At 48.7% G+C, this 21,803-nt stretch overlaps 1 protein-coding gene across 1 annotated transcript in view; it reads left to right on the forward strand.

Moving 5' to 3' along the window:
• The first annotated feature begins 1,065 nt into the window (after positions 1 to 1,065).
• Hs3st3b1 (heparan sulfate-glucosamine 3-sulfotransferase 3B1) overlaps positions 1,066 to 21,803 on the forward strand; it is a 35,070-nt gene continuing 14,332 nt past the window's right edge. The window contains exon 1 of the mRNA XM_021177328.3: positions 1,066 to 2,054. Within this exon, the coding sequence (XP_021032987.1) occupies positions 1,501 to 2,054 (554 nt within the window). The 5' untranslated portion in view covers positions 1,066 to 1,500. The remainder of the gene's footprint in view (positions 2,055 to 21,803) is intronic.

Genomic DNA, 21,803 nt, shown 5'->3' on the forward strand with positions numbered 1-21,803 from the left:
AGCCCGAGCTTCCCGCACCAGAGCTGACAGTTTCTAAGAAGACCACTTTCCGGGCCGCCCCCCTGGACAAAGGTGCGAAACAAGGAAGAGCCTCGGAGTGGATTTTCACCATTAAATAAGTGCTACTCACTACTCCTGAATTTGCCCCATATCGACATTCGACTTAAAAAAAAAAGTTATGGGGGAAAACGCCTAGGATTCAGTACAGTGTCATAGGTCAGAAACCCAACCGATCTTCTAAGCAGGGGCAGATGCCGGCTTAATTGTTTGTTCAAGAGAAAGAAGTTAGAACATCTATCAAATTAATGATGCCAAGGAACAGATACCCATATAAAATTCCGACATGTGACTTTAAGTTTCAACTAGTGTCTTTAAACTAAACAACCCCCCTTCTCTCTGTTCGCCTCCCAGGCCTTTTCAAGAGAGTTTGGAAAGCGTGAGATAGTGTTTACGTCCGTCCCTATTAAGCGGCAGGCGCAGGGAAATCATTCTGGACAATACTGAGAGAGCCGGGAAAGTTAGTGACTTCCGCCGAGGTTTCCCCTGCTTAAACTTCCTAAATCAGAGTCTGTTGGGGGCCCTTCCCTGAGCCCCGATTATGAAACTGGGTTTGCGGGTGGGGCTGGAAACACGTCTGGTCGGCTTTCCCTCTTCCATCCCTGTCTCTTTTCTGCAGCTCTTACACTCAGGAGCCGGATGGCGGGACACTTGGATGGGGACTGGCGTCTTTGTCACATAGGCGACTACAGCCAAGACTGGCCTCAGAAGCGAGTGTGGAAAAGCGCGCGTGTATAGGAGAGCGCCACTCAACCCGGTGGGACCTCTTTCAGCGTCGGGTCACTCCAGCATCCTCACCATCTGCTCCTGTCACCAGCCGGTGGCCTCGCCTCCCCGAATTCTGAAGCCAATAGCAACCCGAGACTGCTCTACCCCCCTTCGCGAACCCTTTCCACACCCCCACGTTCCGAGAGACGATTGGCTGTTTCGACTTGGGTGAAGCTCCGGCATTTGCATGCTGCTCGCGCTTCCTGGTAGGTAGCGCAGCCCGTCACTCGGAAGGCCGGGACCGCCCACTCCACCTCAGTGCTGGGCTCTCTTCCTGCGCAGTTCTCCGCCGCAGCCTCCGCGGGCAAGCGCCGGGGCTGCTTTCAATCTCCTGGCTGCGAGGAGGCAGCCCCGGCGAGCTGTCGTGCGCCCCGTCCAGAGGAACTGAGTGCGGGGCACAGCGTAACTGACAGCGCGTCTGCTCACAGTTCCCGCCGCCCGGACTTAGCTTTCCAACCCCGGCTTCTCGTAGGCATCATGTCAAGAGCCGTCGCCGCTGCAACCGCCGCCGCCACCCGGAGAAGAGCCGCAGCTTCGGCAGCCGCGCGCGCACGAGGGCAATAAACCGAATCACTCCGGGCTCAAAGTGGCAGGGGACCGTCGCGGTGCTCTCTGTTCCGGCGGGACTCGTGCCATGTGCTGAGCCATGCCCCTGGCCGCGCCCGCGGGCCGCGTATGGGGCAGCGCCTGAGCGGCGGCCGGTCCTGTCTCGATGTCCCGGGCCGGTTCCTGCCGCAGCCGCCGCTGCCCCCGCCGCCGGTGAGGAGGAAGCTCGCGCTGCTCTTCGCCATGCTTTGCATCTGGCTGTACATGTTCTTGTACTCGTGCGCCGGCTCCTGTACCGCAGCTCCCGGCCTGCTGCTCCTGGGCTCGGGGTCCCGCGCCACTCACGCTCAGCCAGCCCTGGTCACAGCTCCGAATGAGACATCCCCTAAGATGCTCTTCCGGGCACCTCCGGCCAACTCGCTGGCTGCAGGCAAGGATAAGACAGTAGGCGCCGGGAGCCAGGAGGAGCAGAGTCCCGAGGCGCCGGACTCCCCCAGTCCCATCTCCAGCTTCTTCAGCGGCGCTGGGAGCAAGCAGCTGCCGCAGGCCATCATCATCGGGGTGAAGAAGGGCGGCACGCGGGCGTTGCTGGAGTTCCTGCGCGTGCACCCCGACGTGCGCGCCGTGGGCGCCGAGCCCCACTTTTTCGACCGCAGCTACCACAAGGGTCTTGCCTGGTACCGGTGAGTTTCCTCTCCAGGGGCCGCTGCGCCGGCCGCGATCCCGACCGTGAGCCCCCACCGGCCGTTGCGCGTCAGGTCGGGAGGGAAGCAGGGGTACAACTTTGGTCAATTTAGGGCGGGCGGGAACCAAAGTGCGACCGCACACTGCGGGTGGACAGTTGAGAAATCATTGCTCCGGAGTAGGCTGAGACAGCCACCTACAGAAACTTTTAGCTTGACACCGTTGGCTAGTATGCTGCGCCCTAGAACCATTTAGGTGACCTCGCTACAAAGACACCCACCCGGCAGCTACTGGGAAAGCGCCGGAGGAATGGGTTACCTTTTGGCTGTGGCCGCATCCCACGCGAATAACTCGGAGTGGGTTAGGATTTTTGTCGTCTCTCTTGCAGCCAGGGACGCGGGGAGGAGTGTTGTGCGCCTCTGGGTCACAGCCTTTAACGAGCACCAACTGCTAGAGTCGCTTCTGCTGCCCAGATGGGGAGAGGGGCGCAGGCTAAGGCGCAGAGCCAAGGGCGTTTCGAGTCTGTTAACTTTTTGTTACAATTTTCCTTGTTGCTAGAACCCGAAGGGGGTCTGACTCGCTCAGCTTGCGAGCCGCTTGTGCTAGGGAGGGTAGCCGGGAGGCTGTGCGACTTTGCTGGCTGCGGCGCGCCGGGCGTGGAGCTGTGCTGGTCCCTGTCGGGCAAAAGCGCGCACTGCAGCGCGCAGCCTCTTTGAAGGCTTCTGGGCGCCCGAGGCGCTGCGGGCGCTGCCGCTTCGCCTCCCGGGTCTCGGTGCTGGGAGGGCCAGGACAAGGACGTGTACTTCTGCGGACCCGGTACATGTCCGACCTCAAAGAATATCCCTGGGCCATTGATTGAGAAATGAGGGTTGTTTCGGGGTCGTGGCTTCCGGCTGTGAGCCCAGTTCTAAAGGGACCGAGGCTCCTGGGTCACATTCACGACCTCTGCCCACTGCATCCTGGGCTGCTGGTCTGGTGTGAGTTGCTGGAGGGGTCACACCCCAGTTTCCGGAAACCCAGCCGGATCCTCAGCGCTTTAAGTCATCACCCAGCACTAGCGTCTCCCTAGATTCCCCCCCCCCCCCAGACCCAATTACTTTCAAAGAGCATCAGGATTTCCGAAAACAAGGAGAAACACGAACCGAACCCCGCTTTCTGCCTCGACCATACTTTCTAGGACACGGATGGCGTGGCAAATAAAAGGGCCTGACCCTGAGGATTAAAGCAGCTTCTTTCCCAGCCTCTCTCGCCCCCTCCCCTTTGTTCTTTACTATTATTATTATTTTAAATTGTGAAGAGTTGCCCAATTCAGGAGGTTTAAGCCAGCAGTGACGGTCTCCTTTCTCACAGTTCCCAGAACACTGCTGGCTAAGAATGGAGACTCGGGTGCAACGCTCCGGATTCTAGTCCGATGGGTCCTGGTGCTCTCATCCGGGCACAGGGAATAACGTGGATTCTGGCTGGGCCTGGAAGGGCGAAACCTTGGGTGCAGCCAAGAGCAGTTTACCACGGGGGCCTTCGCTATCTGTAGGCTGTTGCCATCGATGTGTTGTTGATGCCATTACCTCTTTGCCACCACTCGTCCCTTACACAACGGGCTCCTGGGATAAGGTTCCGAGGATCCGGTGGCAGGCTAATCTTTAGAATAATTTCTGGCGGAGCCGAACCTGAGGCAGCTTGGGTGTTTTTTTTTTTTTTTTTGATCAGACCCACTCCGGGATGGGTTGGTAGCAAGTGGCGGGCGAGTCGCTGAGCTCTTGAAGGTTTTAGAGGCACCTGGGGCAGGTGGTGGAAATCCCCACTGGAAGATTCACGCAGAGGCGGAGGCAGAGGTGGCTGCCTCCACCTGCCACCGCCCTTGGGGCTCTGGAGGCCCTCGCTTCTCTTGGGCGGCGACGGAGAGCACAACCGAAGAGCGTGGCGGGGACCGGCGACCCGAAACCGCGCCGCCAGCAGCCTTGCGGGCCACCCGGGCTCCAACAGGCCGCGGGGGGCCGGGGTCCTTTTCCTTCGGAAGCCATCGGGAGGCACGGGCCTCGCAGCGGAGACCTGGTGCTCTAGCTGCAGTAGCAGTAGCGCAAGTGTCCTGTCTGAGCGGCCTTCCCTGGCTGTACCACCAGCGACCAGTATGCCAGCAGAGTTACTGAATATTTTCTTAAAGAAAAAAAATTAATGCTGTTTATTTAGAACTTATAAATCATTTTAGACTGTTCGGAGAGCCTGGAGCAATGTAAGGACTTCACGATTTATTTGAAAGCAACCTTGAAACTCTAAATCCAACAGGCTCAGGAGCCGCTGACCCAGAGCGCTGCAACTATCCCTTCCCGGCTGGAGTCCACCGGGCACACAAGGCTGTGCTCCAAACCAGGCCTGTAGGGTCCCTCCTGCTCTGTCCCGATATGGGCCACCCGCTGGAGAACAGCATAAATAATGATTAACTAGAATGTTGTTGCAAGGCACAATCAGTGGTTAAAACAAGTCCTCAAAGCCGAAGTGTGAGCAAGGCGAGGCGCTTTTAAGGCCTTTGAGACAAAATGGGAGGGGGTGTGGAATGGATGGTTGAGTTCTGGGGTCAGCAGGCAATCGGTTGTAGAATGAGGGTCGTGGCTGTGTCTGAGCGAGTTGTTAATGAGTTTAATGGGTTAATACACCGACCTGCCAGGGTCCAGAACCTCGTGGATTTTCCTGGATGCCAGGGAATTTGCAGTCTTTATAGCTCCCTACCAATGCATCATCAGCCAACGCCGCGGGTGGAGGGGTGGGAGGGTGGTGCAGAATCCTGGGAGTCCAGAGCCTGCTTTGGTGGCAACTTGGAGCTGACCCTGCTGCTGCCACCACCCAAGTTTGCAAAATCGAGCTAATGCGAGCTAGTTCCAGTCTGTTTGAGGCCCAGTTTGTCCAAAGTTCTGAGCTGACTTTCCAGTTCATATCCAGGGTTCTCTGATCACTTTCCAAACTTAGTGCCCGCCCGATCATGATGTCTAAGGGGCTCATGGGGCTGTGGTGCCTGAGAGGATTGGGGTTAGGGGACCAGGAATTTACAGGCCTTGGAGCAAGCCACCAGCCGGCCTGGTATAAAGATTTAAACTGACAGAGAGACACTGATGTTTTAAAAAAGGATTTCTTCTTGATCCAGCTCAAGTTTTTGTAAATTTCCAAGAATTTGATGACCAGAGTTTAGGAGTTAAGTTTGTCATTTGCTCCACAGTAGTGGGAACTTCTTTCAGGTCCCCTTTCAATTTCTGTTGTACAAAATAAGCGGCAGAGGGGGATGGGGGTAGGGAGGGGGGCAGGGAGTGAGTGGGGGTATCGATCTCTGTGGGTGTGTGTATGTGTGTGACTCTCTGTCTCTCTCTCTCTCTCTCTGTGTGTGTGTGTGTGTGTATGTGTGTGTGTGGTTTAACAATATTGTTAATATGTACTAAACATTTGTTCCAGGCACTGTTTCAAGTGTTATGGTTAGCTGATTTAATCCTCATTACCATCCTGTGAAGTGGATACTTTGACAGGTGAGGAAACACAGGCCGAAACAGAGAGGTTAATCGACTTGCTCAAAGTCTCACAGCTAGAAAGTGACAAGAGTTCTTCCAACAGGACAGCCTTCTGTGCCAGGCTCCCTGACTTTAGTGACTAAAACGTGCTGTTAGTCATGTGTAATTCTTCAAAGTGATGTCTGCTCTAATAGTGTTTGAAGGTTTCCTGCCTACCTCCGGTGGCCCCCCGTGCTGAGCGCCCACTTTGTCATTTATCTTAAAACCTTTGTAATGTGGGGACAATTGACTGGGAATCATCTTGCATTGGTTTCTAACTAGATGAGGATAATCATACCACTCTGGCACTTTTATTTCTCTGCACAGGACAGCTAGAATCAAAGGAGTCATTAAAATGACAAAAATAGCCCTCAAGTATAGTGGCTGAAAAAACAGCCAGTGTCTCCTGGAGGAAGCGGTTTATTCAGTGCCATTTGCCCTTTTCAGGCTGGGAGGCCCAGGTTAAGTGACATCTTCCTAAGCTCTTTGGAATTAATTTGTTCATTTAAAACGATAGAATGATCCCAAGTCAAGAAGGACACAGTGATTACTTTGTGCTCATTAATCAGAAGGCAGATGTAGCTAGAACTCGAAGTTTTCCTAGAGATACTAAAATCCAGTAATAAATGTCTCCCAGTGACAGCCGAAAACAGTAATTTCCTCTATATTTTTAGCTGATCTCCTGCCTCCACAAGCCTCGTTGGTTTCTAAAAACTTGGTGGCCAGTCCTGACTTCCCTGGAGGCTCTGATCTCACTGGGGATAATCTGTTCTTAAATAATTGTTCTTATGGTTCTGGTGTTTAACACAAGTCCACGGCTCACTTCCAGGCTGCTGGGAGAAGGTCAGCCATCCACATTGAGATGCAACAATTTGAAACACAAACCATTATGTTAGAATGCTGTCAAGATTTACCAGCAGCACTGTGTAGCATGTGTTGAGCTCTGTTTTTAATTAGGCCCCTAAATTACACCATAAAATGGTTGATTAATCTTTTACAAGTTGGGGGGCAAATATAACATAAATTAACCTAATCATAAGTGTTTTCCCAGATGCTGAGTTAATAAAATTGTCAATATTTAATAGTGGCCTATTAGTTTTAGATAAATAAAATGCCAAAATGTATGAATTAAATTGCATTTATTATCTTCCAAGTGGTAGGTTATTATCCAGCAGGTCTGTCTCTGAAAATGAGTTTGGAGTCCTTATCTTAGGAGACATTCTTAAAAGATAGGCTGCTACAGTAAATAGAAATTAAATGCTGGCTACAGTAGATTTTGTTTTTTAAAAAGGAATCTGCTTATTAAAAAAGCAGTAGTTTAATGTCCACTAATAATGACAAGATGTATTCTCCCAGTCTGCAGTCTCCCATTTGCCTCTGCAAAGCGATCTTACACATCTCTTGTTTCTTTGATTTTTTTTTTTATGTTTTGATAATTAGTCAGCACTCACAAATTCTTGTTCTAAATAGGCATGCTTCCGTTTGAGCCCTTCAGTTTAAAACAGATTTAACACAAGGTTTTCTTTTTTTTTTTTTCTACAAAATGACTATCCAAATCACTAAAACTATTTACAATAAGTTCACTCGGAATAAAAAATAAACAAACAAATAAATAAAGCAAAACAAACACCACTGGCAGCTCTGAGGTTAGAGGCGCTGTGTTTACCAAGCCTCAGAACTGAAGCCCAGGACCAAGACAGCTTACCCACTGCTCTGGGCCGTTTGGAATGTTCTGTGTTCTCACTCTATGAACATGGAAGTTAAACTGATGGACAGAAGCACAAAATGCCTACCCTACAGGCGCAGCACAACAGCTTCTATTGCTATAAAGAGAGCTTCATCAGAACTTCACCCCTCACGTCAACAAGACTATTTCAGAGAGTAAGAGAAACTTAAGGGCAGGGCGGGGCTGGTGGGAGAGGCTCTACTCCCCCAAGTACATGGCATAGTGTCAAGGGTAATGAGAGCCTATCCTGCCTTCCTCAAGAGACAAGAAAGAAGAGATGGGGTACCAGTGTCATTGAAGACCAGAAAAGTTTTTTTATACTTAAATCCTTACCTTGTTAGGACTGTCTTATTCCCTGTTCTCAAGACTATCCAAACTCAAATAAAAATGGCTGCTTCTGCATGCCAGACTAGTTCTTCTTGTCCAGAGATAGGGGAGGTTAGCTGTGAGAAGCAACAATTATTCTTAGTAACTTGATAGTAAATTCCATTATAGCCAAGAGGCTAAGTGTTACAACATCCCTGCGGTTCAAGAACCCCACAGCAAAGTTTTGTGCTGCGGAGGAGTGGCTTTCTCTATTTAAAATTCTTTTATATCTGCACCTCACACACTCGGCGGTCGTTTGACAAATATTTAGAAAATAGTTTGTTACTGACTCACTCAAAAACTTGCTTTCCTGTGACGTGTAAGAAGCATGGCTAAATGAAGCTGTACTGCTCCATCTTTGCCCCCACAACAATATGATGTTCTGTAGAACAGCAGGGAGAATCCAGTTAACAATAGTATATTATAGAACAGAATAGGAGAACGTCTATGTACCCACCACGAAGGGATGATAAAAGGTTAAGGTGATGGATATGCTAATGACCCCAAGACTATACAGGAATTAAGACATCACATTCAACCACAAGACTACTACAAACAGTTTCAGTCAAAAAAAAAAATCAAACTTAAAATTGAGTGAGTCATGGAAATAGACGTGATTAATATCCAGTCGTGTAAATAGACCTTTGTAAAGAGGAGTTCGCCTTTCTCAATATTTAAAAGGGCATGCAGTGTGTTAGAATGAGATATTTTCCTTGTAAGCCTGGCAGATTCGTGAGCCTTGAGCGCCCCTGTTTATGGCAGGCCTCTGGCACTTCAGCTCAGACTACTTTGAATTGTCTTGGAGGAGAGGCCGTGACCATTCCATGTGTGTATGTCCGCGAGTTGGTGGGGCGCAGGATACAGAATTTCTGGGTTCCAGGATTTGCCACAAACCACCCTGCAACCTTATATTAAACCAGAAAAAAGATTTTTTTAAAAGGAGTTTCTGGGCATTGAGATTAGGAGTAGCCAGTGAAAAGTGAAAAAAATACCGGGAGAAGCCGAAAGAAGCCGCTTGCCACGCCCTCTCCTGATATAAGGGAGGAGTCTCCCCCTCTCTAGGCCTGGTGACATTAGTGTGCAATAGGGCCCACGCCTGCTGGCCGCTGCCACGCGTGCGCTTCTGGCGGGTCCTCACCTGTGGGGTTGCGCTGCCTCGGCCCGCGCTGATTGGTCGTAGGGACTGCCCGGAGACCAATGGCAACGGACCTGTACGAAGCTCCGCCCCCGGGCTTTCTCAGAGCGATTCTGTCTGTGCTGTCTGCCCAATTCTAGCCTCTTTTTAGCCTTGCTTCTCTGTATTAGACTCGGCTTTAGAGGCTCCTGCTCTGCGGGGTCAGCCTTCAAGACACCAGCCTGCAAGCATTCAGTGGAAACTAACTTCATTTTGACCTGGGGAGAGGGGAGGAGTTGTTTCCTTATGGTGGTGCTGGGGGAAAAAAAAAAACAAAAAACAAAAAAACCCAAGATTTATTCCGTTCTTCCTGCACAAAAGTGCACTCTGTCAGGAAAGCTGACATAATTAGAGACGCCCATCTCCTCCAGACCCCTCCCAGAGCCTTCTGGAAACTGGTCCTCATTCAGTCCAGCCCTTACTCTTGGCTGGCTGTTTGGCTGGTCCCTGGAGTCCTCCCATATGATTGTTCCAGAGGCTCCAGGCATTTAGCATATGCCAGCTCCACCAGTTAACACAGATACACAAAGAAGAAACATCCTGTTTCCACCCACGAGCTTCTCAGAAGCCCCAAATGGGTGGGTATGTGTGTGCTGGAGGGGGCACAACAAAGCTTACTTCTGAGGCCAAGTCCAGTTAAGTCACCCAGGCTGACCTATACCTTGGGGGTCCTTCTGGCAGCTGAGTAACTTGGATTAGAGGCGTGTGTCACCAGGTTCAATGAATAATGCACTCTCATAAATTGTATTTAAGCCCCTCCCACAACTGATCAGACAAGGGCATATTTATTGAGCACTTGTGGTAAAAAAAGATAAGACTTCATTTTCTGGAGCACTTTGTTCATTTTCTGGAACAAATGTGATGCACAGAGCACGGACCTTCATTTCTACATAGCATTCTCCCAAGACCCTCTCTTCAGCAAGGGATGATTTCATATGGTGGATGAGTTTGGGCATACAGGTCTTTCAGGCCCTGGTTCGAATCACAGCGCTGGAATAAGGGCCTCTGCCACCAACCCGGCTTTTTATAGGAGTTTGGCAGCCTGTAAACATGCCACCAGTGTTGATGTGGACTGCAAACAGAGTCCAGATATGGTGCTACTATGGCAAAGAGTCCCTCCCACTGGGTAGCCCCTCTCAGCTGTACTGGGCATGGAAGACAGTGTTGTCCATCTCTGCCCCTATCCCTTGTCATCCTATAAAGAGCCTGTTTCCTTCATTTGTAACTTGGCATAGGACAGAGCAATATGCCCTGTTCCATATCAAGAATATGCTTTCATGGTGCAATTTCCACAGCCCCATTCCTCACAGACATTCTGAAAGAGGTTGTTCCTCACAGACAGACATTCTAAATGAGGTTGTTCCTCACAATCAGACATTCTGAAAGAGGTTGTTCTTCACAAACAGACATTCTGAAAGAGTTATTCCTCACAGACAGACATTCTGAATGAGGTTGTTCCTCACAGACAGACATTCTGAATGAGGTTGTTCCTCACAGACAGACATTCTGAAATAGTTGTTCCTCACAGACAGACATTCTGAAAGAGGTTGTTCCTCACAGACAGACATTCTGAATGAGGTTTTTCCTCACAGACATTCTGAAAGAGGTTGTTCCTCACAGACAGACATTCTGAAAGAGGTTGTTCCTCAGAGACAGACATTCTGAATGAGATTTGCCATCTATTTTTATCCACTTCACTTCATTTGCATTTTGAACCTTTGTAGCCATCCTGGGACAGGTTAGCTTAGCCTTACCTGAGTCAGTTTCAGTGAGAAATTTTTGTTTTTATTTATTTATTTTTTTTAACTTCTCTAATAGAATTCTCCCACCTGTTGTTGGTAAGTCTTAAGGTCGGTCCTTTGCTACAGACACTTTTGTACCTGAGAAAGTCACCTGTCTCTAATGCCAGTATCCTTTCATACAGCTGAGGCTGGGCCCAACAGTGTGGCTGAACCAATGATACACTCTGTGTGTGTGAGTGTGTGTAGCCTCATATCTCCCACCCTGTCACACAGAGCTGCCACACATAGAGTGTTGTGAGCCTGTGGTGTTTTACAGAGCACACTGGCCCATTCTCTGTTCAGTGAGCTCTCTGGCTTAAGTTATTAGAATCGTGAGTGTCTAATTGTGTGTGTGTGTGAAAGATCATATATGTGACACATATAAATATATGTTTAATTTATTTAACCTAGCATTTGCTCTTGAGCCAGAATCCTGCATCTTGTTTTCATTCATATCACCCACATCATCTTGTGAAGTGATGGTTTGGATGCCGATTTGGAGTGTGTTGGTGGAGCAAACCTCTGAGCATTTGACCTCCTGATCTCTTGAGCTTATTTGACCTCCTGATCTTTGTTCTCTGTCTCTGCTTTTGCCTCCCCTTCCCTCCATCTTTACTCTAGGAACCTGGATTTGGTTGAATCAAATCCCATATATAAATCTATCTCCTGGGGTGTCTGCTCAGACCTAATAGGGCTGCATCCTCCAAGATGTTTGCTATGAAATGAACAATAAAGAAGGAGAAGCAATCGACTGTAAATCAAAGGCAGGATTAGGAAGTGGAAAAGGATGAGGAGTGGGAAGCAGTCTTGCTAGTGAGTGTTTCAAGTCGGGTCTTGCCACCAGCTTCTTCAGCAGGCCTCCCCTGCCTGTTGTTCCCCTGAGCAGGCTAATTGCAGGTTCGGCTTCCACGGAGCAGCTTAGGTCTGCTTTCAAAGGCGAATCTTGTGAGTCCTGGTGGTTTTTGCAGAGCAGGATATTTGCCTGTATTGGAAAAGATGGAGCTAGTCTCTGACCTGCTCAGCTCTGTACTCCTGCGGTCTGTGTGTGTTTTGTCCTGACCCCAAGATCATTGTTGTTCCTGGATGCAGCACTGAAGTCTTCACTAAATAATGTGAACAACTGGTAGAAACATCAGCAGCCTGGGGCTGGAAACAAAGCCAGTAACTTTAAAAGGAGGAGGGGGAGGAAAAGGGGGAAGAGGAGGAAGAAGAGGAGGAGGAGGAGGAAGAAGAGGAGAGCACATGTTCTGTCTTTGTGTTTGCAGCCACAGAGATACTGAAAGGCACCCTGAGACCCACAGCACCAGAAACAGAGGAGCCCTCTGGATTAGGTGTCATTAGGACAGGAGGCAGGTGGGACCTTTTAGCTGAAGAACTTGGGGTTGATTACTGCTGATGTACACTTAGGTTTCAGGGGTGTCTGAATTTCAGCCTGCTGGGATCACCTTATCTCCTGGCTCACTGTCTCGGGTAGGCTCCTCCCACTTAGTGACAGTCTCGAACCTGCCAGAATGCCCACCCCACAGCTCAGAGGCAGGCATTTGGCAGAGCCAGTCCAAAGGGCAGAGAGTGAGCAGCCTGGCACAGTGGGATCCTGTTGGCTGGTCCTTGGCTAGCTTTGCATGCTTATCTCGTTTCTCGCCCTCTAAAGTTCCATGTCTGTTTGGGGGACATTTGATGCCCCTCTTCTATTTCCTTGGGACCTGGGAGGAAGTCGGGCAGTGAGTTACAGGGTAGACTTACTGTCAGTCATGCAGCTGGAAACCCCAAAACAGGCTCCTGAGGATTTTGTGTTCTGAATAAAGAACAGGGAGTGCCTGGGCAGCCTACTATATATCTCCTTATGTAAGGAGATGAGGGAGGCCTTAGATGAGCACAGGTGACAGACACCAGTTATGAAGAGGATAGAAAGCTAATTGTTTTTCTTCTTCTAACTCTGTGGAGGGGGTTTTAGTGTGGAGTGGTGGGTAAGTGCATAAGATATATTTGACACTGAAAGTGTGAAGTTTTTTTGTTTGTTTTGATTTTTTTAAAAGATTTATTTATTTTACACACACACACACACACACACACACACACACACACACACGAGTACACTGTCTCTGTCTTCAGACACACCAGAAGAGGGCATCGGACCTCATTACAGATGGTTGTGAGCCGCCATGTGGTTGCTGGGAGTTGAACTCAGGACCTCGGGAAGAGCGGCCAGTGCTCTTAACCGCTGAGTCATCTCTCCAGCCCTGAAAGAGTAAAGTTTAACGTGGAACTTCACAACATTCTGCTGTGGATGCTGTTCTAACCGAATATATGTTCATTAGGTTTTATAGACTTTGGGTCTGGTTAGCTATAGTGTGTGATTTGTTTATTTATTCTCAAGTTTTTCTTAATAATAAGTTTACGCAAAAAAAAAAAAACACCCAAAAATTTGTTCTACTTGATGCCCACGTGTCAATTGTGCTTTGACTTGGACTTAATTGGGATTTTGCCCCGGTTCTAAAACCCCTCTGCTTCTCCTTCCCCATAGAATAACTTCTAGAGATCTTTCTGTCTGAGGACTGTCATGGGGACCAGCGATGGAACCAGGTAGCAGGAAGAAGGCATGAGGGGGTCTTCAGAAAGCATTTGTTTTGTTATTTGGATGCTTCCTGCTTTGGGTTTTGCTCTTTGGAGTTGCTCTTGTGTTTGGATGGGAGATGCTCTCCACCTGCACACAGCTTTAAATGGTTGTTCACAGCTGGTGCTGCCTGGAAGGTCCTGAACCTTCTTCAGCAGGCTGCCCTTCCTGTTCACACTGTACTTCCTGTGACTGCTCTGGGACCCAGGCAACTTCCTGTTTCCGCCACCATATCTTTCTTGCCGTGATAGATTGTATCTCTCTGAAACTACAACCCACAGAAGTACTTTCTCCCTTCAGTTTGTTCGGGGTAGTTTTTTTTATCACAGTCACAGAACTAAGACAGATGCAGTTTGATATACTCTGCAGTGTATCGGGCACTTGCTTTTTGTTTGTCCTGACTAGCATGCTTTTGCCAATAGTTGAGGTGAGGGTTCCCGCCTATACACTCCTATCATGATGATGCTGTCTGCCTTTCCCTCAGTAGAACTCTGTGCCTTGTTAAGTCCTTCCACTCTCAGGGTGCTTCTTATCAGGTGTTTGGTCACAATGATGAACGACTAATGAGCGCTATCCTGTGCTTCCATGCCCGTGCCCCAAGTATTTCATCCCAGAAGCCAAAATTACAATTCTGTTGAACAGTTTTCAGCAAGGACTGCGAGCAGAGAAGATGGCGCCTAGAATCAAAGGCCATTGCTAGAGCGCCTTCATGATGAGGGAGAGGGTGTACATCCTCAAAGTGGCTGCTGGTTGTTGGGGTAGAGTCTGTCATTAAAGGAAAGCCCTGTAATTAGAAATTCTACTTCCAAGAGAGACCTGCAGCTGAAGCAGCTGCAGACTCTCCACACAGCATTCCTGGATGCTGAAGAGGGGGATGCTGGAGCCAGGGTACCCATTCGGCAGTCAATGGGTGGACCTGTAGGTAGCCATCTGTCTGAGGATGTGGTCAACCCCCTCCCCGTTCCAGGGGCCAGGGATGAGGGCTATATGGCTGATTCTATCCTCATTGGCTCCTTATTTCCAACAACCCCACCCTTTTGGTTCCTTCTTCCTTTCTGATCTCAACACTCCTTCATTTTCATCCCCCTCATTGTCAAACTTCTTCCTGAGCATTGAACCCGGGTCCTTGTACATGCTAGCCAAGTATACTGTAGGCATGAGCCATCAACTTCAGGCCTCAGTTGCCAAACGTCATTAAGATGTCAACTCTAGGAAAGACTGTGTAGTGCACACCTAAACTCCCAGCACTTGGTAGGCAAGCAGGAGGATCTCGGCTTGAGGCTACTTAGTACAAACTCCATCTCAAAACACAGCAGCAACAACAAAAAACCCTCTTCAGTCTTTTGCACACTGTAAACTGTGTTGCTGTGCCCTTTTATCTGACCACCAAAGGAGAGGCTGGGCCAGGGGACAAGAAATTATAGAGACCTAGCCAGTGGCTGGGGTCTGTCCCCCCCCAATCACTGACTCAACAGACAAATCCACTGTCTGGTTTATAGCTAGGCTAATTCAATTTTCAGCTCAGAGGCCACCCCCTTGCCCATTTGGTGGTAATCTCAGATGGTTAATGAGCTAGAAGGAGAGCCAGCCTATGGGATGGCCTCTCACTCCTTGCCTCAGTGACTTAGCAGGCCTGATTTATTAGCCGTTTGTTCCTGGTGTGAGTGGGCCCAGGCAGTCTGACACAGCTTCCTGACTCTCCCCTCTTCTAAAGACCCACCGAGCTCTGGCTTCTGGCCTTAGCTTTTGGACCTCTTTCTTCCTTTCACAGCTGGGGTTGAGTGGAAGGGAGGAGAGCCTAGGACACAGAGAGCCTCAGGCCAGCTCCTCTGCCCAGCCAGCCTGCCTGGCCTGTGAAACTCCTCCAGCTCTTTATTTCGGAAGCATTTGTCCCCAGCCAAGCCAGCATTGAGCAATTCTGGCCTGAAATTCGGTCTCAACATTTGGGCAAGTGCTTTCCTTCTGTAGGACTGTGATACACTTGAGAAAAGACTGAATGCCTGCTCTGTAAAGCGGGCTCGGCGGAGCTGGGGAAGGCAAAGAAGTGGGCTTTTAGCTTTGTGACGACTGGCTTTAGGGAAGGTTTCACTTCTGCTTCCTAAATTAATCTGCTTTCCTCACACACAATGGTCCGTTATGCCATCACACCCTCTGTGTCAACCAACATCTGAGTACACTTATCACCTGGATGGTATCTGGGACCCTCTGAGGCCACGTGGGACTCCAGTTACATAGGTAGCTTGTTAATAACCAACCCCTGTTGTATGTCCATACCACTTCATATATGGTGTCTCACGGATACGAACATATAGTTCCATATAATAAAGATGTGGTTCGTATCATTGCAAACAACATTAATTTGAAACCGGACCTTTTCAGGTTTGACTGGCAGGCAGGGAGGACAGAGACCGAACTCTTTCCAAAGGAGGTTGGCGTTAATGGATGGGTCAGAGAGCAATGGTGATGATATTTGCACATGTTGATCCCATAGGTTGGCTTCCCTTCTAGCTCCTTAACCATCTGAGATTACCACCACGTGGGGGTGGGCGGTGGGGACCATAGCCTCGGGATGGACATGACCCTAGAAATTCAGCTGTCTAGAGTCTGCATTCCTGCTTCCCTGTTGCCCTGTATAAAGCTTGGGATCCAGAGGCTTCTCCTCCCTAAGCTACTTTGCCCCCTCCTTTAGATGTAAAGCACCAGAGGGTCCCCTTGTGTCCCCATCCTTTGCTTGCTCCATCTGCAGGGCTCCATGGTAACATGGCTGATGTAGGGCAAGGCTGCCTCTTCCTTACCAGAGGCAAGTTGCTGTGGTTCTGTAGCGGGGACTTTGAGCATCGTGCAGGTCGGTGTCTTGGAGGTTTGGCTGAACTGCTTAGACCCCACCCTTTCAAAGCTTAATGAAAGACAATGAAGGGCCTCAACCTCACAGCCAATATCAGAGAATGAGCTGAACCCATGGACCCTATGGGATGGGATCAGAAAACCCAGACAATACCATCATCTCTGTCCACTCTGGCCTGTTAGCACCTTGAGCAGGCTCGTGGCCAGTGGGTGGGCCGGCATCGGGAGCTCTTACCCTGTGTCTGTGCACTCCTGAAGCTGAGGGTCAGCTTCCATTTATTTGCTGCACAGAGGACTCTTAGCTTTCTCAGGGTCTGTAACTCCTAAACACTGAGGAACTGTCCAGGGGCACGGGATTCCGTTGCTATTGTTTGTTTCTTTGCATTTTTTGCTCCCTGCCCAGTGCCGCCCCCAACCCCACATGCTTTTGTCCAGCAAGAGTCTTGCCGTGTGGCATAGCTCAGGATTTCCTCCAACTTGCCTTGCAGGTTCCAGACGTACTTCACTATCCGTGGCTGCACGTACTTCTTGCTTACTGTAATATTTAATGAGTTTAATTTAATTTCATTTCTGTTCTTCTGACAGGATCTTCAGTGGCTGTGACTTTTCCTCTGTGATGTACGGTACCCTCAAACCATGAACAAAACCAGACCTTGCCTTCTTCTTTAACCTGCTCTTGCCAAGCGTTTTGTTACAGCAAAAATGAAGGCACAACTAAGCCAGGGCCTTGTGGAGCTAGGGCCCATGCTGGATAAGGAGGCTAGGAGCAGGGCCTCTTCATACTGTGCTTGGTCCCAGGCTGTCTGTCACTTGGGAGTCTTGGCACCTCTGAATGACAAGTTACTCTGCATTTAGCAAACCCAGGAGAGCTTTCAGTTTGATTTGTTTCCCAAACATGCTAATAGGGCTGAGGAAAAACGGGCTCTGATCCTTTCTTTAGGTAATGTTTACTTATGGGCTTAGAGTGTGTTCTCAGCCAGGGACTTGGGAGTGGATTTCCAGGGGAGAGAAGTTAGATTTGGCTTTGTCAGACTCCAGAGAACCCAGAGGCTCAGTGGCGCCTCTCTGAGGGAGGCAATCACTGGCTTACAGGGTCAATACCTAGCTCACACCAGGCGTCCCCCTACCCCACTCTCCACCCCCCACCCCTACCATGGCCAAATGTCTTAGCAGCAGCTTGATAGACTAGAATCTTAAACGGCACGGGTCTGCTGTCCATTTCTGTCTAGGCTTACTTGTGGGTTGAGACCCTGAATCTTCTTGGTTTTTGATCTTTCTTGAATGACCCCCCCAACCCCCCTAAAAAGTTCTGGGGAAGTGAGAGGGGGCTGTTCCTTAGGTGGATCAGAGCACACACGGGTGCCACATCAGTTTCCTTAGGCCTTCCTCTTAGCTTTCCTCTTGCCAGCTTTCCCCTCTTTCAAAGTCACTTTTGAGTGTGTTGACTTTCACTCCTAATGGCTCCCCACCCCTGTCTTCAGACACACAGCATTTCATTTATTTTGATATATCTTTCTGGGTAGGTCCACAAAGTGTTCTGTGTGTGTGTCTAAATACACATATAAAATATGACCTTGAAAGAAGAAAGAATCAACCACATTTGGTGCCTCTTATGTGACTGTATCTTTTCAGCATTCATGGATAACTGAGCAGCAGTTATTCAAGTTCAGAGTCCTGCTGTGGAGAACAGCTCAGGATTATCTCCAACTTGAAATCCTCCTGCCTCGGGTTTTACACACACACACGCCCACACACACCCACACCCACACCACCACCACCATGCTTGGCTGCACACCATTCTTGCTTGCTGTAATATTTAATGAGCCTCGTTTCTGTTCTTCCCAGACAGGAGCTCTAGGGCCATGATTTTCCCCCTCTATGATGGATGCCTGTCTGGGCAAAAGAAAGGATGACTGGGATGACTGTTCTGGTGTAGAGATGGGAGTCTGGCCACTGACACACACACACACACACACACACACACACACACAACTAAATCTCAAAGTTCATCCAACTTTATTGTTCTAGGATAATAAAAGGGAAAGAAGGATGAAAGAAGGAGTGAGAAAAGAGGTAGGAAAAGAGGCAGGACTGCCACTCCTTCCCAGTTGGACAGACCAAGATCACGCTAAGGGTTTTTATCTCACATTGTTAGTGAAGGCAACAGGCAAGTCTTACTGCTTTAAGGGAAAAAAGCCAAGAGAATTTGTGAGTTTCCTTCTTGTAAGGGGATGTTGACATAAATTTACAAATGGATGATGAACCTTGACATAGAGAGGCGAGAAGGAAGATCCGTGGACCTTGGACCAGAAAAGCTTGCGCTGCATCTCCACGTTCATGATCTCCAGAACTCCCAAGTCACCGAGTCTCTAATCTTGACAGTGCATAGCTTTCCAGTGGAGACATCTCTTAATGTTTTCTTATTATTCCAAACACATTTCTGGACTTCTGTATTGATTTATTTAAAAACTAGTCTTTGGCAGACCCATGGAATTGATAATTGGTTAAGACCTCAAATCTTTTTGAAGTCCTCTCCATGTGTCTCCTCCTGAGGTAGCACTTCATGGCACTCATCTCCTGCATGGTGTGACTTTTCATTCCATCTGTGGCCAAAGGCAGGTTCTACCTGCCTCTCGCTCGTTTGCTTACTCTTCATTTCTCTAGCAGTCATCTACGTTTGCCAGTGTGCAAAGAAGACACAGCCCAGCCCCTGAGGACTGGTCATAGTGGACCGATAAAGGTTATGGTGAGGCACACCTGTTTGCTGGGAAGAGAGCGGTTACTAAAGTCAGCAAGGGTTGCATTCAGATTCATTACGTTGTTCCTGGAGGTGGACGGTCTCTGGGGATTAAGGAACATCAGGATGCCTTGAAGAAACAGCTCTTAGTTAGGCTGAACAGTTGGAGAGAAAACTACCAAAGGAACTTCATCACTCACTTGGAGGAAGCATTTGAAAATCATACTTAAAGCACCATGAAAGGCTTACAAGGTCTTGAGATTTGTCACTCAAGAAGATGTCTGTCATCAAGGATGGGCAGGGTAGGTAAGGGCATCCTCATCCTGCCTCCCAATATGGACGGGAAGTAAGAAACAGTTTGTTTTCTGAGCCTGCTGGGGGTAGGGTAATGTTCTCAGGTGAACTCAGCTCCTGGATGGCTAAAGCAGGAGGAAGTTCTGAGCCAGCATGGGCTACAAAACAGGATCCTGTCATTGAGAGTGGGAGGGATGCAAAAGAGAGGGAGCAGGGGAGAGAGAGGTGGGTGAAAGGGAGAGAGGGGGGGAGGGAGAGAGGGAGGGAGGGAGAGAAAGAGAAGCTGTTCCTTTTTAGAAACAAATATGAGTTATGAACAACAGAAATTCAGGTTGCCTCAATTGGCATAGATTACCATCAAAATGGTTACATATGCTTTTATAGTCATAGAACAAACACTGTCACAGATCAATATGTTTCCAGATTCACTCATGGGGACATCAGCACAAAGGCAGCTGTAGGAGGAGTCTGCTATCGATCTGATAGATTGATAGCATCTGGGGGTGTGCTACACTAATACATTCTATAGGTTTTAACTGATAGTCAGGAGAATGTCAGTTTGAGTATAGAGGTGAGAGGTAAATGGCTATTAGAGTAAAGATAGCCCAAGATTGTTTCAGCTTTTAATCTGTGACAGTTCAACTTCTCACACACCAAGGTTCAAGTCAGCCAGTCTCCAATCTCCAACATAAGCGTGGCTTTTTACCGGGAACTTAGTTTCACCCTTTTGGGCTCAATCCATTGGGAGGTCACATGAGTGTTAGAGGCTTCCAGAAGTCATCTTACTAACTCATCTCCCATGGAGGACACAGTGCTTAAATGGTAGCCTGCTTTTTCTCTTGCTGCTGGTCCTGTCAGACGTCTTGACTATCTCAGCCTGCCATTGCCTGATGGATGCCTGGACATGCAACCTCATGTTAAGAACAACTGAGACAGAGCATCCTGTGACTGCTCACCAGAGCCATCTTCCTCACTGTCACTAACCATTGTGTTTTATGGGTTTGAACCAGGGGCCGTAGCTTATTACCAGCCAACACTCAAGGGCTGCTCGCTCATGCCCCACAAGTGGCCTAGATCTTCTGATCTCAGAGCACACTTGTTCTTTGCTTTTGATTGACATTCAAGCCTGGGACCTTCTTAATGTCGATGGCCTCTTAATGTAATTGTGTCACTTAATGTAATGGGAGTGGTGATACATAAACGTGACATCGTTGAGAGTTGGAGGCTGAGCCCCCGTGATAATTTATCCTTCCAGGTTGCCCTCAATTCTCTTTACATGTCTGCCCCGTGACCTTCCATTCTGTGCAGTAAGCATAGCTTGCTGCTTGCTTTTTGACGCCTTGACAGCTTTCGAGTGCTGGCTTGGTATTTTGCTGACTTCCTTACTGATCCTTATTTAGAAGATTGACATCTTTAAAATCCTCAGTGCAATTAAGTACAAAGCAAAATATGAAAGTTTGTAAGCTGTAGTAAAATATTTTGCTCTCAGACATACAGGTTTGGGTCTGGAGAGATGATGCAGCAGTTCGGAGCATGGGGTATTGTTCCAGAGGACTGAGTTCAGTTCTCATTACCCACATGCTGGCACATATCTGTAATTCCATTCCCGGGAAGGTCCAATATACCTTTCTTCCAAGGCAGGAAAGTGGTACTCAGTCATATATGCAGGCAAAACACCCAGATTAATACAATAAGAGAGAAATTAAAAAAAAAAAAACCAGATATATAGGCTGCCGATATAAAAAGAAGTTGCTGGGCTAGTTTTCAGTGAGACTTGTGCAAGGCAAATGGCTAATCTCTTGTCATTCTTAGTCCCCTTGGTAACTGTGTAACCATACTTGATTTCCTTGTTGTGTCTACTTTTGTTCCCTTGGAGTGGGAAGGGTGAGGATGCTTTCTTAGAACACAAAGGATGCTGAAGATTTTGATCTGAGGATTCACCAGTCAGGCAACACCACCATAGGCTATAGTAACCGCGACGGGACATAGTCAGATCCTGTGCGATATTTACCAATTGCTTCGGCCACCAAAGTTTTCCCCCTTTTCCTGTCCTCCAATGTGAAATATACCAGGCCAAATGGAGTCTGTAGAGATCTGTGGCTTATTCGTGGCTGACTATAACTATGAAAAAGTGAGCCTAGACAGTATGGGGAGCCATTTTCTCCTGCTGAAGGCTGACTCTGGAAGCTTCTAATCAATAGCAAAAGTGGTCTTTCCTCCCCTCCCCTCAGGGGGAGCTGTGCTGGGGTTTCCAACTGCTGTTAGCCTAAGGGTTACCACCCCCTCCCCCGTCAGCTTTAAGCCATCCAGGAAACACACTGAGAGAAGTTGGGCAAAATGAGGGGCAGCAGCTGGTCCTTGGTCCTTGTCAGCAGTGCTTCCAAGTTCACAGCTCCTGAGTTGCTGTGTTAGAAGTACTTCTTTAGTTTTTAAAAATATTCGTGGGTCCTTTAAAATCTGTGACAAGAGGATCGGACTGCATCCTCCTCATCCTTGAACCTGCCTTCCTTGGAGAGTGTCAGTGGATAAACAGAAAGGGGCTGGTGAGGGAGGGTTGCTGGCTGAGTAGAGGAGGGCGGGGCAGGGTGCTGGATTATCCATTCTCTCCTATTTAATTCCCGGGGTGGGGGTGGGGGACAGCAAGGGCTGGGGCGGGGGGGGGGGGGGAGGCAGCGCACTGAT

This window comes from Mus caroli, unplaced genomic scaffold (assembly GCF_978045245.1).
Source record: "Mus caroli unplaced genomic scaffold, Mus_caroli_1 scaffold_13, whole genome shotgun sequence".
Taxonomy (NCBI): Eukaryota; Metazoa; Chordata; class Mammalia; order Rodentia; family Muridae; genus Mus; species Mus caroli.